Source organism: Ursus americanus, chromosome 19 (assembly GCF_024610735.1).
Source record: "Ursus americanus isolate L20-20 chromosome 19, mUrsAme1.1.p, whole genome shotgun sequence".
Taxonomy (NCBI): Eukaryota; Metazoa; Chordata; class Mammalia; order Carnivora; family Ursidae; genus Ursus; species Ursus americanus.
In genome coordinates this window covers 39,252,817-39,268,935 of record NC_142145.1, presented here as the reverse complement: position 1 = coordinate 39,268,935, position 16,119 = coordinate 39,252,817, and the positions used below count along the sequence as shown (strand labels likewise).

Here is a 16,119-nt window from a genome sequence, read left to right as displayed (position 1 = left end):
CTAAGGTAAGGGCTTGTTTTGGGAAGTTCATCACAAGAAAATTATATGGGCAACTGGTTACTACCCATAATTAGACTATGAATAATTGAATCCATCTAATATGCACATTTTTCTTACATGGCCACTGCACAGTTGGGTAGGCTAAACACTGCACAACTCCAGGAGACACATTCACATAAACTACAATGTGAACAGTACCCCCTGAAGTTGTGCAAGGGGGAACCCACACAACTGTACAGTAGAGCACTGGTTCTTGACTCTTCCTGATGCTCAAGAAAAAGTTCTTATGTGCCTTGATGTGAATAATAATAATAAAAGGTCACTTCATAGTAAAGTGACTCTTTTATACTTTTTTTAAAGCTTGGGGACAGTGCTCGCTTCAGCAGCACATACATTAATTAAGGTTTGGTGACAGACGTGATTAACACTTATATTAAGCCCTTACTGTGGACTAGTACTCATCTATGTACTTGACACCTCTTAATTCATTTAATCCTCACGACAAACCTATAAATAGAATTATTATCCTTATGTTACAGATGAGGAAATTGAAAGATTAAGTAATGTTCCCAAGTTATACAACCAGTAAATGGTGAGACTGGGATTTAAATTCAGGGATTCAAGACCTGGTGTCCAATTTCATATTATTACACTTGACTGTATCCTACACAGCATTTAAAATAAGCATTTGAGAATGTCCAATTTGTTGAGAATATCTAGTAGTTGTTTTTCTTAGCATCTCTGTCATGATATTAGGCTTAACTTTCTAAATTAATTGAGTTTACTCTTAAATCAGTTATTGAAAATCAAATTGCTCAAAATTAAGTAGTAATTTCTAAATAATTAAACATATATCATTTTGTTCAATTAAGGGATTTGTCCTGATAAATACAAAGCTTATTAGAATGTTTTGGGGGTTTTAAATTTTAAGTTTAAAAGGTATATATATACATATATATATATGTATCTATAGAGAGAGACTACATCCACATACATATATGCTGTGAGATATCATAAAAGGCAAATCACTCATATTTTCTGAATTGTACATATGAACTTTATTCTTCAAACATGTATTGAATGACCTCTATGATTGAATTCATTAATAATCATTGTATCTAACCAATTATAAAAATACTATCACCAGCTTATATATATTATGCTTCCCCAAAATAATTAATAAATAAAAAATCATGTTTAAAACTTAAAATGATTTATTTGAATCACCTAATTCATTTTGCAAATTTCCCAGAGGGGAGTGAATATATCTACTCCTACCCCGTTCTAGAGATGAGAGAGAGCTACCCTAGGCCAACTAGGACTACCTCCCTGGATCTAATGCACAGTTTAACAGTCTATCCCTCCCCACACGAAAGTTTGAGGTAACTCAAAAAATTCTTGGCCAAACTCAGTAAATAGCAGTTGTTATTAAAATGACTTTTTAAAAACTGGTCACCCATAACCTCAAAATATATTTAGTGTATACCTATTATATTCAATAGAAACCTTAATGATATAATTATATACATTTAATTAGCAATTAGGGCATATGGATATCAAATTACTTTATTCCATATGCTATTTTATTAATTTAATAATCTGATTTGCTTTTAATAAAATATTTCTCAATTCTTACATATGCCAGAGTATTTAGGCCATATGAATGCTTTAAAAGTCATATAACTAAAATTATCGACATAACCAGGAAACCAGAGGAAGGAAAAAAAGTATAGAAATTCTCAAGATAAGGAGTGTTTTCTCTACATTGGTATTTCCAATCAGGGTTATCAGAAAAGACAACTTAGTTGATCTATATTATCAGGAAACTTTTGAAAAATGTATTAAATTAAAAATAATTATATTAAAATAACTAAAGTAACTAAGTAACTAATATAGGGATTAATTATCTAAAATAATAAAGTTTTTTTTAAAAACACCATTCTAAATAATATAAGGCTATGATTATATTTCTAAATATTCAAAAAACATTATAATATTCAGTAGTGTTTCTTATTAACTATCTCACATTCCTAAAAGCACAAATAACCATCACATTCATGATATTCCCTAAAACTAGAGAACATTCTTGGTGGTCTGACTTTAAAAGAGAGGATGAAAAAGAGTCAGTATCTGATTGAATAACTTCTAAGGGCTCTGATTCAGTGAAAAGACTGAACAAATAAGCAACTGTCTGCAATGAGTTTGTCCTTTCTTTGCTTCCCAGGAAAACAGAAATTATGCCTTGATGTCTATTAGAAGAATCCTTCTCTGGGGCGCCTGGGTGGCTCAGTCATTGAGCGTCTGCCTTCAGCTCAGGGCGTGATCCTGGAGTTCTGGGATCGAGCCCCATGGCGGCTCCTCCACTGGGAGCCTGCTTCTTCCTCTCCCACTCCCCCTGCTTGTGTTTCCTCTCTCGCTGGCTGTCTCTATCTCTGTCAAATGAATAAGTAAAATTAAAAAAAAAAAAAAAAGAATCCTTCTCTGAGGTGCTAGTGCAAACATGATTCATATTTTCTGGATGACTCTTTCCAGTTTTCCTGTAAAGGGAAGGGTGCCTGGCCCAACCCTCCTCTCACATGTAGCTGAGTTGTCCTTATGAACTGAGAAATTAGTGCAATTACGACAGTGCTTGGGTCTTCTCTCCTAAGTAACTCATGATAATGTTTAATAAAGAGAAGCAAAGCTGTAAAATCACTATGAGACATATTATAACCATATACAATGGTCCCTTTTCATGACAATTTGCAGACCTTTTGGAATAAGGATTTCAGTGAAATTTTTAGAATGCAAGCGTCCTGGCATCCTATGTTATAGTTTCTTCTTTGGTTCAGAGTACGACCTGCCTCTTTGTTATAGCCTTCCAAAGTAATCAATGTAACAAATCTACATTGTTTCAGCAGTAACCTCCACTGTTGCCAGGAAGAAATCTAAACTGACTATCATATGACTTTCTTTCTACCACTAGTTTTTTCTATTTATTTATTCCAACTTTGGCTAAAATCTAGTCTAATGATTGACATACACACTTTGGAGTCAGGCTGCAGAGGTTCAAATCCTGGCTCAACTAGGGCTGTTGGTGGAAGCAAAGTACTCATTGTCTCCTGGCTCCATTTCTTTATCCATAAAAAGGCTATAATAATAGTATCTCCATCAGATGGCTACTATAAGTATTAAGTGAGATAATAAATATAGAGATCTATAAATGGCAACTGACACGAAAACCATAATAAACTTTAATGGTATTACTCTAATTCTTTTTCTTCTGATTTATTTTTCACAATCTTTTCCCTCCCAGATTCTTTTCACATCAGACATCAGATAATCAGTGGGTCAGCAAACATTTGTTAAATATCTTCTGAGGAAAAGGTTATAACAATTTTAAGAAAAAAATAACAGAAACACAGATCTGGAAAGTTTACAATTCTCTTGGCTTAACATCATAAAGCACATAAAACAATAAGAAATAGTAAATCATGGCAAATGCTTATGGGTTAAACTGCATGGTACAAATATGTGTTGAAAAAACTCAGAAGAGAAGACATTAGTAAGGACAGTTTCGTGGCAATTGTTGGAACTTGAACTGATCTTAAAAGATGAGTAATATTTAAGTTGGTAAAGGGGAGATATCACCTTACCAGTTAGAATGGCTAAAATCAAAATGACAAGGAATAAAAAGTGTTGGCAAGGATGTAGGAGAAAAAAACCCTTATACACTGTTGGTGGGAATTGAAATTGGTAGAGCCTGTGTGGAAAACAGTATGGAGGTTCCTCAAAAAATTAAAAATATAATTACCACATGATCCAATATTCCACTACTGGATATTTAACCAAAGAAAACAAAAACACTAAATCACAAAGATATATGCATCCCTGTGCTTATTTCAGCATCATTTATAATAGCCAAGATATGGAAGCATCCTAAGTGTCCACCAATAGATGAATGGATAAGAAAGCTGTAATGGAATATTATGCAGCCATAAAAAGGATGAGATCATGCTATCTGAGACAACATGGATGGACCTAGAGGGTATTATGCTAAGTGAAATAAGTCAGTCTGAGAAAGCCCAATACTGTATGATTCCACTTATAAGAGGAATCGAAGAAGAAGGAGAAGGAGAAGGAGAAGGAGAAGGAGAAGAAGAAGGAGGAGAAGAAGAAGAAGAAGAAGAAGAAGAAGAAGAAGAAGAAGAAGAAGAAGAAGAAGAAGAAGAAGAAGAAGAAAGAAAAGAAAAGAAAAGAAAAGAAAAGAAAAGAAAAGAAAAGAAAAGAAAAAAGAAAAGAACAAACAAAAAGTAGAATCAGACCTACCAATACAGAGAACAAACTGATTGTTGCCAGAGGGGAGAATGGTGGGGAGTTGAGCAAAATGAGTGAAGGGGAGTGGGAGATATAGGCTTCCAGGTATGGAATGAATAAGTCACAGGAATAGAAGGCACGGTGTAAGGAATAGTCAATAATATTGTAATAGCAATGTAACAAGACACATGGTAGCTACACTTGTGAACACAGCATAATGTATAAACCTGTCAAATCACTCAGTTCTACACCTGAAACTAATATAACATTGTATGTCGACTATACTCAAATTTAAAAAAAAAAATGCATTTCAGGTAGAAAATAAGATGGAAAGTGACACAAATGAAGGTCCATATGTTCTTGAGAAAGTAAAGACTCTAGATTGCCTGACTTCATTTTATCCTCATTTAAGTGTGAAAATTAGGCTCAACATTTAAGTTGAAATAACAGGGCAGGGATTAACAGGTCCATGTCCCACATAAACAGTACTTGTGACTGGAATAGCATATCCCCAACTTTTATGTTCCACTCTCTAAACCTGACTAGTTCTATTCCATCTTCTCCACTGTCATACAACTAAGACAGTGCAGCTAACTAATAGCGTTCCACAATGATGCTCACCACTGTTTCCCAAAGCAGTATCTCCGATAGTTCTTAGAACATCTTCATAGAACAGCTAGGTAAAATATGTCTGGTTGTTGCAACTGGTTGTTAGGCACAGTTTCACATAATTCAGTCAGATTTAAAAACCAGAAGAACTTGTTTATATTGAGAGTATTTTCTTTTTCCTGAGAGGATTTTACCCTTTTTTTATAAAGATTTTATTTATTCATGAGAGAGAAAGACAGAGAGAGCACAAGTAGGGGGAGAGGCAGAGGGAGAGGGAGAAGCAGACTCCCCACTGAATGGGGAGCCCGACGTGGCACTCCATCCCAGGACCTGGAGATCATGACCTGAGCCGAAGGCAGACGCTTAACCATCCGAGCCTCCCAGGTGCGCCTGGGTTTTACACTTTGAATACTGCTTCTTCAAATCCACTTCTTTTGAAATAGAAACAAGCTACAATATGAACAGGATTATCTTATGCAATTACTTATTTGAAGAATTCACATTTAACTTGACTTTATTTAAATGTCCACAGGTGCTCATATTGGTTCATGGAGAACTGCGAATAGAGGTAAAGTATGAAAAAGATTTTTGTAACTAAAATAATAGTTTAGTTCAAAAAATTAAAATTGTATTGGGGAAAAATAAATGTTTCTTTAATGTTTAAAACTATTAAATAATTGTGAAAATAAAATTAAAACTAACCCAATTTTAAATACCAAGAATGTATAGATGTCATTCTTGTACTTTATCTCATACTTTCTTTCTTCTTATTTTAAACAAATCAACAGCTTTTTATTAAACAGGTCCTAAGTGCCCAGAGCAGTGAGATATTGTGGAATATACAAAAGAAATAGAAAATATGATTCAATGCCAATATTAAAAATCATATGGTTCTGTAATTGTTTTAGATATTTAATGTTCCTTCTTTGCTTGACAAAGTGTGAGGTCAAGCAACATAGACATTGAACAGTCCTAGATACCATGAAACACAGGGGGCTCCTCAACCTAGGTGTTGATTAGCAATACTCAAAGCAAAAATTTCCAACAATGTACATAATAAAATGGGATGCCTTTTCACATAAGACAAAGGGTCAACACGGAGAAGATGATATTGCAGTCCAAGGCAAAAGGAGATACAAACGTGAATGGGTGAAATTTGCGAAACCCTGCAGAGAAAGAGAAGACAACTCGAAAAAAAATCCAATCGCCAAAGTAAGTCATATCAGCAGGGGCAATGTGAGGTTTTAGAATAAATGTAATAGATGTAAATTAAAATGATATGGCAACTCCATTTATCAAAACACAGACTGGGGAGTCCACAGAACAAATAACCTGGTATCTTCAACCAAAAAAATACAATAATAATAATATAGAGTGAGATGAAGGAACTATGGCTTCTAGAGTAATAAAGAATAATTAAGAGGCTGGTGAACCAACTTCAATGAATATGCCTTATTTAGATCTAGATCTAGCAAACAAATAGAAAAAAATATATGGATAAAACAGTAAGATAAGTGGTTGGGGGTCCATGTATTTATAATGATTAAAACTGGGTAGTGAGATATATCAGGTTCATTATACTACTCTAACCTTTATATATATTTGAAATTTTCCATATTAAAAAGCTTGAAAATTAAAATTATAAAAATAAATAATAATAAGCAATTTATTTTAATAAATATTTTAAACACTGTATAATCCCCTTCCCTCTTTTCTCTCCAGCTCCCCCTATTTAAAATAAATGTCTTTTAAAAAAAAAAAATGTTCTCTGTTAAGGAAAGGAGCATTCAGAAGTAGTCTTGTCAATATTAAATATCCATGACTTTCTCTCAACCTTTTAACATCACCATGGCGGCCACAATCTGAGCAAACATTCTAGAGCCAAAATGATTAATGAGTATTGGTCCATGCTGGTCAATAGAAGCAAAAGTTTGAAATATCTCACATTCCCAGTATTCATTAAGGCAAAAAGTAACGATCACAGGGTCAGAAAGGGTGAATAAAATAAACAGAAGACTTAAGACTATGAAGGTGGAGAAAGGGGATGGAAAAGGTCTGACTGATGATCACACTCACATTTTGGGTATTTGGGGCTGCAGATTACATCAGATTTCCAAGCAACCCAGAAAATTACCTACCGAATTTCTGGAATGGGAATTGATCAACCCCCTTTTGGAATCTTTGTTGTTGACAAAAACACTGGAGACATTAACATAACAGCCATAGTTGATCGTGAGGAAACTCCAAGCTTCTTGGTAAGTTTGTGTCCTCAATATTGGGCACCCTTACGTTTGTGTCTGGTGGCTTTATAATGTGATACTCTTCTACTGGTTAATTTAGAAGAGAGATCAGTACATGAATCAATCCACCAACATAACAATGTTCATGACTCTTATAAAGAGCCTTCACTTACGGTTGTGCCCCTGAAGGAATATACCAGGAGGGTGCATGAGTAGGCATTGAAATGCATCCTGCATCCTGCAAAGAGCATCACCCTCTTTGTACATAAGACAGTACCAGCCTGGAAGAAGGGGCAGCTTGCCTAATTGGCCTGCCCAGTGTGGGCACCTTTTCTTCCTTTGCCTACTTTTTGGGGAAACATTTTTCTTCTGTGCATAAAAAGTCTGTATATGCTAGTAGAGGCCTTATTTCTACAAGTTTTAGTAGTATGCAAACTGAGTTTGTAGAGTAATAAGTAACATTTCCCTCCTTTCTCTAGATCACATGTCATGCTCTAAATGCCCTAGGACAAGATGTAGAGAAACCACTTATATTAACAGTTAAAATTTTAGATGTCAATGACAATCCTCCAGTATTTTCACAAAGTATATTCATGGGTGAAATTGAAGAAAACAGTGCTTCAAGTAAGTCTTTTACAGTATCTACCACTTCTCATTTTTTTTAAATTTTAAAATACAGGTATAACTATAGTATATCATTTTTATAAGCTAATTTATTCTCATAGTTTTGTCAGCAGTTTTGCAGAAAAATTCATCCAAATAACCTGGGTCTTCCTTTCTGATATTTGCACTTGAGCTAATTATGCACTGCCGTGTATTTCTAGGTTGTGGTCCTGTTAGCAAGTCAAGAGTATCTTACTTTCTCTCTCTATAAGTCACACGAGTACCTGGTAGTCATAAAGTTAAAGGGGTGGCCTTAGGTAGCCTGGATGCATCAGCTAGACTTTTTTAGATTATAAAGGACAGAGACACACTCAATTACTTGGATAATCTGGGGAAAGGGGAAAATGACAATGCCATATATCAAGGGAAGAAATAGACAGAAAATAGTCTCAACTCCAACACAGCGAAGGCTTAAGGACAACAGAAAGATTTTTGCAGAAGGCAGCACAGTTTGACCTGATTAAGAGAGACAGTAAGAAATATTGCAAATGATATGTCATTCGTTTTTGAGCTTACAGATAGATTTAAGATTTTAAGAAACAAAGGTCAATTTGAAATTGTGTTGAATATTTACCGTGAAAAGAACATCAATGCTTACATATTCTTTAATGAACTTCTTCTGTATTTCTAGACTCACTGGTGATGATATTAAATGCCACAGACGCAGATGAACCAAACCACATGAACTCTAAAATTGCCTTCAAAATTGTGTCTCAGGAACCTGCGGGCACACCCATGTTTCTCCTAAGCAGACACACTGGGGAAGTCCGTACTTTAACCAGTTCTCTTGATCGAGAGGTAAAGCAAGGCACTTGGGAACATTTAATAATAAAGGATCTGATTGTAAGAAAGCCAAGAGAGGTGGCCCCATTTTACGTGAGAATGAAAGGAGAAAGGAAAAGGGTTCTCCACACTCAACTGCGCCAACTTAGGGAAATTGTTTGCATTTCAATATGATTCTGGTGGGGTGAGATGTGTATCTAAGAACTGTATAATAAACTATAATCTAAACAAACAAGGATCAGCATATCAGTGGGAGGTCAAGGGGAAAGTAAAAGAAAGCATGGAGGCATACATGGACAAAGACTGGACTGTGACTAATTCCTTATATGGTTGAGGAAAAAGACATTTCTCAGACAACGGAAGAAACTGCTTTCTGGAATAAAGCCTTCTCTGATGTTACCACTTTTTCTACCGACTAGTTTTAATGTTACCCCTGCTTCCAGAATACTAAAGAATCCTCTTCCTCTCTTTCCCATCGTCCTACCACCATAACCACTGACCACCATCTTTGTCACCATAAAATACCCTGCCAGACTTTGTATTACTTCTATGCAAATGATTCTCCAAATAGACCAATAGGAAAGCTCTATAAGTGAACTTCCCTCAAATAAGCATCCCATCATTCTCACTGCCCTTTTTTCCTCACAAAAGAGAAACCTGTTCTAGCCCTATAAAAACTTGTCCAACTATCCAGAGCCCCACATGCTTCCTCTATGCTGGACAATGAACAACTCATTGTGATCCTTCTAGAGAAGAATATTTTCATCTCTTTACCCATAGAAAGCAGTAGTTATTATTCGTATTCTTGGCACTGGAGATTAAGTATTTTTTTTTTTGTTTTGCTCCAAATTTAGCAAGTTAGCAGCTATCGTCTGATTGTGAGTGGTGCCGACAAAGATGGAGAAGGACTATCAACTCAATGTGAATGCAGTATCAAAGTGAAAGATGTTAATGATAATTTCCCAATGTTCAGAGAATCTCAGGTACACCTTGCCCTCCTTGAAGAGCAATTTATACATATTTTTAGTTTATATTTTGCCATTCTAATTCAGCATTCGCCTGCTTGCTGGCTTCTATTTAAGTTCTCCTCACTTTTCTTAAAAAATATGCTTTCGTAAAATATAAGAATTTAGTAACCAGCAAGAGGCATCACATAATTTGAGAATTAATGATTAATGCTATTCAGAATAAAATATAATATCTTTAGATAAAATCTGACAATAACTCTTAAATTTTGCTTCTCTCCTTTTTAGTATTCAGCACGTATTGAGGAAAATACTTTAAATTCTGAGTTGCTTAGATTTCAAGTTATAGATTGGGACGAAGAATTCACAGATAATTGGCTTGCAGTGTATTTCTTTACCTCCGGAAATGAAGGGAATTGGTTCGAAATACAAACTGACCCCAGGACTAATGAAGGCATCCTGAAGGTAGTTAAGGTAAGGCTATTTCCCTCCTGTGGTAAAAATATTCCATATTAGTCCAAACTATCATTTCTACAAATGAACATTATTCACTTATTAATAATAATACCACTTCTTTACAGAAAACTTAGAAAACACATTAAAGTAGACAGAATTTTTTAAAGACACACACATAGCCCCACTACCTAAGGACAGCTTTTTTTAAACATGTTGATTTATTTCCTTCCAAGGTACCATACTTTCTAGATTAAACACAAATACACTAATAGACATATATTTATAGGTGTGCTTGTTTTAAGCACAGGAATGTAAAACACATTTCTTGACTTAATCTCATTTACTCTCTACAACCAAAGTTAGGAAAAGATAAAAATAAATGATATTGTGACTTGCGAATTTGTCAACTTGCTTTAAGTGGATTAGTTACAGTCATAAGAGGGGGGAAATTCAACTATTTGAAAATGGGAATGTATAATTAAATCTGCAATATAAAAAATAGTAACTGAGGAAACCTTCCATTTAACATGCTTGGCTATAACAGACACTCACCCCCCCCCCACATACAGAATCCAATCTGGAATAACATAAGGATATTTCTGCCTGAGCACTGTATAGACTAGAAAAAATAACCACTATTTGAAGATATTCCTTGGCACAGGACACTGGACTATACGGGACCTTCTTTCTTTATTTCCTTGAGTCCAGTAGAGTGACAGACCCATAATATCTCCTTAACAAGGAACTGCTGGAATCCCCAATTGCTGGAAGCTGAGCAGTTCCTATTACTCTGCTTTTCAGAGAGAAGGCTATAACTATCACTTGCAAAGGTGTGTTATAAACTCCCAGCAATCCCTGAAAATGAGGTCTTCCCTCTCTCCTGTCTTGGTGTCATCTCATCTTCCAAACTAGCAACCTGGGCCTTATCCTTCAATCATAACATTTCCTCACAACAAACAGCCAGTCATCCAATTCCGCCCTAGAAATTGTCCTTACAGTCTGGCCCTGGTCTTCCTTCCTATGGCCTGTGATCTCCCAGGCCTTGCCTCCTTGCTCCTAGATGACTGTAATCCCTCCTGATAGATGTCCTTATCTCCTATTTCTACTTCCCTTCATCCTCCTCCTGCCACCAGTCTACTGCCATGTTTTTCTTAAAACCCATGTGGATTACTCTGTTCCTTAAAAACTTTGTTCTCTGTTGGCTGTGAAAGTGGCCCTTCACTCTTATTGCTCCTTTGCATCACCAGCAACTTTTCCTCACAGTGGGAATGTAGAACTATTGGTTCAGTTGGTCTGTGGGGAAACCCAGACAGTGGCAAGTCTTCATGGCTCCACAGAGAACTCTAATAGCAGCCAGGATTGATGACCAGCTGCTGGCCTTGAAGATGACTTTCAGCCTCCTCAGAACTATAGATAAGGCCTCTCACCATCTGCAGCCAGCTCTCTGTCACCTTCTGTAACTTTGGGCATTTGCAAATGTTTCACCTCTGTCTGAAAAACTCCTCCTCATCCTTCAACACTCAGCTCACTTGAAACCTCTCAGGTTTCCTAACTACCTGCAGTAGAAGTATTGACTCACTTTTGCACATGGACTCTATCATTTCTTCTGTCACTTACCCCCTGTATTATAAATACCTGTTTATACTTTTCCTTCCACTTACTCTTTCTCTTCCACACCACTGGGGAATGCTGGAGCTCACAAAAGTAGTCACTGCAAACTTAAAACTCAAATCCAAATCTCTTATCTTAGTTATTTTCAGTAATGTACAAATGTAACCCAAATGAACATTTCCTTATCACACTCAAAAAAATATCTTAGTGAAAGGAAAAAGCTCTCCTGGGATTCCTCAGACCTTGATTTGGGCCACCTCAATTAGAGGGTCAAACCATCTGAAAATGGTTCTACAAAGAGTTGGTGGGCCACCCACCCACTGCTTTGCACAGGCATATTTGCCAACCAAATCTATTACCATAGTTTGCCTTTGCCACCTAGGAATTTCCAGTCAGGGGAGACACTATTACACATGAATACAGTAGCTATTCTGGGATGGGCTATAACTGCCATTTATAGGAATGTATTATGGGACTAAATTTGTGCAGTCCTCACAACAATCTAATGAGGTAAAGTTTGTGGTTTTTTTCAAAGTGAAAATTTGAGAATCAGAGAAATTAAATATTATGCCATGAGTCACACAGCTATTGGGCAGCAGAACTAGTATTCAAGCCATGTTACCATAGCAAATTTGGGATTCTTTCCACTGCACCACACAGCCTAAAGAAACTATGATGATGTTTTAGAAGTCTAAAAAGAGGTCCACTGTTTTGTAAATATCGGTTACCAAGCTGAGGTCTTATGAGTTAAGAATTTTAATAGTTTCTCCATCTCAACATTACAATGATTTCTGAAGCTGTCTTGCTATATAGAAATAAAAGGGGCCATTCATAGCATGGGACATGGAGTTCTCTTGTCCTGTTCTGGGTTTGCTAAATTGTATCTCTGTGATACTTCTTTCCTTCTAATTTTATTTATTTTTTTATTCTAGGCTCTAGATTATGAACAACTACAAAATGTACAACTTGGTATTGCAGTCAAAAACAAAGCTGAATTTCACCAATCAGTAATTTCTCAATATCGAGTGCAGTCAACCCCAGTCACGATTCAAGTAGTCAACGTGAAAGAAGGAATTGCATTCCATCCTGCTTCCAAGAGATTTACTGTGCAGAAAGGCATAAGTAGTAAAAAACTGGTCAATTATGTTCTGGGAACATATCAAGCCATTGATGAGGACACTGGAAAAGCCGCCTCATACGTCAAGTAAGACTGTTTTTACATTATTCCTTGATGTGGTTTTAATTTGTAAACTACTACAAAATAATACCTTAACTATTACATGCCAAGAATACAAGGAGACACAAAATGGCCAACTCAAGGAACTGGCTAACTCAAGAAGAGACTTACAGCCAAATCAGTGGAACATAGTGGACTAGGAGCAAAGCTAACGTAAGCATAAGTTAAAGTGGAAACTAAGAGAAGAATGCCTTAGCTGATGGAGAGAAATCAGGAAAAGATCTCACAGAAACTTTCAGTTGAGTTTTAAAAGAGTAGTTCACCAGAAGACCACGGTGCAATCAGATAAAACAGCACATACAAAACATATATGCCCCAATATAAGAATACTAAGCAAAGCAGATGCTGTAAGAGCAATTAAACAATTATTTTATTGCACAGAGTAGAAAATTGAAAAACCACGCTAATACTTAAGGATTATGAAATACTCCTTATCCATGTTAATACGTTAATTTTCTACCACTGTTTATAAGAGTATATTTTGATGTCTTAAATTAAGTATAAATACATTAAATTTAAAATGAGTTATTTTCATTAAATAGGTAAGCATTCCATATTTGAAAGAAAACTATTTTTTCTGTCATAAAACAGGTATATGATGGGGCGTAATGATGGTGGTTTACTATTCATTGATTCAAAAACTGCTCAGATCAAATTTGTCAAAAACATCGATCGGGATTCTACTTTCATAGTTAACAAGACAATCACAGCTGAGGTTCTGGCCATAGATGGTAAGAAAAATATTTCAAAATGGGGCGCCTGGCTGGCTCAGTCAGTAGAGCGTGCAACTCTTGATCTTGGGGCCATGAGTTTGAGCCCACATTGGGCATAGAGATTACTTAAAAAATAAAAATCTTAGGGGCTCCTGAGTGGCTCAGTCGGTTGGGCAACTGCTTTTGGCTCAGGTCAGGATCCCAGCCCCTGCATTGGGCTCTCTGCTCCGCAGGGAAGACTGCTTCTCCCTCTCCCTCTGCCTGTCGCTCCCCCTGCTTGTTCTCTCTTTCTCTCTTTCTGTCAAATAAATAAATAAAATCTTTTTTAAAAAATTAAAACAACAGAAATCTTTAAAAAGATTTCAATCGTTTTTAGAGAAATGTTACTCTAATCTTTAAAAAGATTTCAATCGTTTTTAGAGAAATGTTACTCTAATTGACATTTCTTTATGAATAGATGATTCTGATTTTTAACATATTGCCTTTATCACTACATAAAATTACTTATCTTAGGGGTCTTGGGTCTCAGATCTGAGGCACCTGAATCCAGAAGACTGGATTCAACTTCTCAATGGAGTTTGTAGTACCAGTGAATTCTGTGTTCAGTCCCTGTGGTCTCTTGTGTTGAGGCAGAAATTTTGAGACCCACAGGAATTTCTGTGTTTGAGAGAATGGATAAAAACTGATACCGAAGGCTTGTCAGGAAAGCTCAACTTAAATGTGAGGTGCCTTGGTGAGTTACTTATAAAGTGAGTCACTTACAAAGACCTCACGTGACCAGATCATTGAACAATAAAATCTTCTGGAATGTTTTAAAGATAATATTCATTGGGTGTTTTGTGTTTCATCAAGTATAAATTAATTTATGCTCAGGCAATAAGCAAACATAAGAAAATAAAACAAAAGAATAAACACCAAACTCATATCACTTGGGAAAAGAGCAAAAAGCACTAAGGGAAATAACAAATTATTCATAATCCTACCATGGAGAAATTTTTACTTTTTTGCTTTATTGGTTTTGATTGTCAACACTGAAAAAATTTTCTTCAATAAACTTTTGTATCTTGGATAGTAAAAATAAATCATTGCTTATTCCAAATACTCTGGCTCAACGTTAGAAGCAAAAGTCTTTCACACAGTGCTGGGTTCATGCAGTAGGATACATTTAAGAAAACTATTGTTTTTATGTTGATTTCTTTGTAATCAGCGAATTCATCACCTTACAGGTTTCGGTTCCAAGCACATTAAATTAATAGCCAACGCTACTAATTAGAGACACCAGCCAAGTTGATCAATTTAAATTTGCTTTTTATAAGATGTGGAAATTAAATGACATCTTTTTACTTGTAAGAATAACAAATATAATTTCTCATGAGGAGACATATTAAGTTGGCTACATGCAAGAGACATTTAAAAGGTTTTTTGGGGTATGATGTATTCTACATATTTCTTTAACTCTCAAATGTTATTCTTACAGAAAATACGGGTAAAACTTCTACAGGCACCGTATATGTTGAAGTACCTGGTTTTAATGAAAATTGTCCAACAATCGTCCTTGAGAAGAAAACCATTTGTAGTTCACAGCCTTCTGTGGTTGTCTCAGCTAGAGCACTAGACAATAAATTTACTGGCCCCTACACATTTTCTCTGGAGGAACAACCACTAAAATTGCCAGTTGTGTGGAGTATCACAACACTCAATGGTGAGTAATAGTAAACGTGCTTCCATAAATGAAAGTTGCTGCTTCTGTATATTTCCAGAGGGATAAAAGAGCTCAATTGGGAGCAAGTCTTTTCCAAGAATAATTGAAAAATTCTTTGGAATGAAGATGTGGCCCTGGCCTCATGACTCTATTCTCTCTTCAGAAAAGGAATGATATGTTCATGCAATTAATATTTTTTTATGTGCAATCTAATTGTTTTATATTTTTAATGTCTTATTCCTACCTCCACAGCACACCATAAAAAGAATGGAGTCAGCCATCACTTTTATTGTAGAGCTGTTTAAATTTCTAAATATATAAACTTTTCTTAAATGGGCAGACTCTGAACAGACATGAAGCACTGGAGGGGTTGTCCGTTCAAGGCTCATAGGAAGTGCTACTTTGTCCCTAGCTAGGAATCCTGACAGCATAGTGGATTGAAATTCCCATTAGCCCATTAGCCAGTGGGAAAGAGTTCGTCCATCCTTCCTTTTCTTCTAACCTTTATCACGCTAATTTTACATTTTTTGTGTTTTCTAGGAGTCTCCTAGAAATAGCCATTGGACTTAATAAGAATCTTCTCACTTTTCTCTAGCGCTTTGCTGAAGCAGTCTTGATTCTCTCCATGAATGTGCTCTATGGTTCCCTAGTCATAGGTATCAGCCATTGCTAGAGTCACCAAAGGGATCTTGTTCTCCACGGCCTTCTTTCCTAGGTCCTTACTGATAGTTCCAAAGTATTCATGTAGCTTTTGGCTCCAAATGGGTTTACCAGAACATGGCCAATGAAAAGGCTGCAAAAGAAACATGAGAGAGAGACAGGACCCAGCAGTAGACACATCTGC

At 35.9% G+C, this 16,119-nt stretch overlaps 2 protein-coding genes across 3 annotated transcripts in view; one reads left to right on the top strand and one right to left on the bottom strand.

Annotated features, from left to right (window-relative positions):
- DSC1 (desmocollin 1) overlaps positions 1 to 16,119 on the bottom strand; it is a 325,511-nt gene that overhangs the window by 284,182 nt on the left and 25,210 nt on the right. The window lies entirely within an intron of this gene.
- Positions 1 to 16,119, top strand: part of DSG3 (desmoglein 3) — a 48,349-nt gene that overhangs the window by 23,593 nt on the left and 8,637 nt on the right. Inside the window, exons 2-11 of the mRNA XM_045781860.2 lie at positions 5,438 to 5,473; positions 5,989 to 6,117; positions 7,005 to 7,160; positions 7,625 to 7,769; positions 8,440 to 8,606; positions 9,446 to 9,574; positions 9,845 to 10,030; positions 12,556 to 12,827; positions 13,452 to 13,591; positions 15,051 to 15,275. Coding sequence (XP_045637816.2) covers positions 5,438 to 5,473; positions 5,989 to 6,117; positions 7,005 to 7,160; positions 7,625 to 7,769; positions 8,440 to 8,606; positions 9,446 to 9,574; positions 9,845 to 10,030; positions 12,556 to 12,827; positions 13,452 to 13,591; positions 15,051 to 15,275 — 1,585 coding nt within the window. The remainder of the gene's footprint in view (positions 1 to 5,437; positions 5,474 to 5,988; positions 6,118 to 7,004; positions 7,161 to 7,624; positions 7,770 to 8,439; positions 8,607 to 9,445; positions 9,575 to 9,844; positions 10,031 to 12,555; positions 12,828 to 13,451; positions 13,592 to 15,050; positions 15,276 to 16,119) is intronic.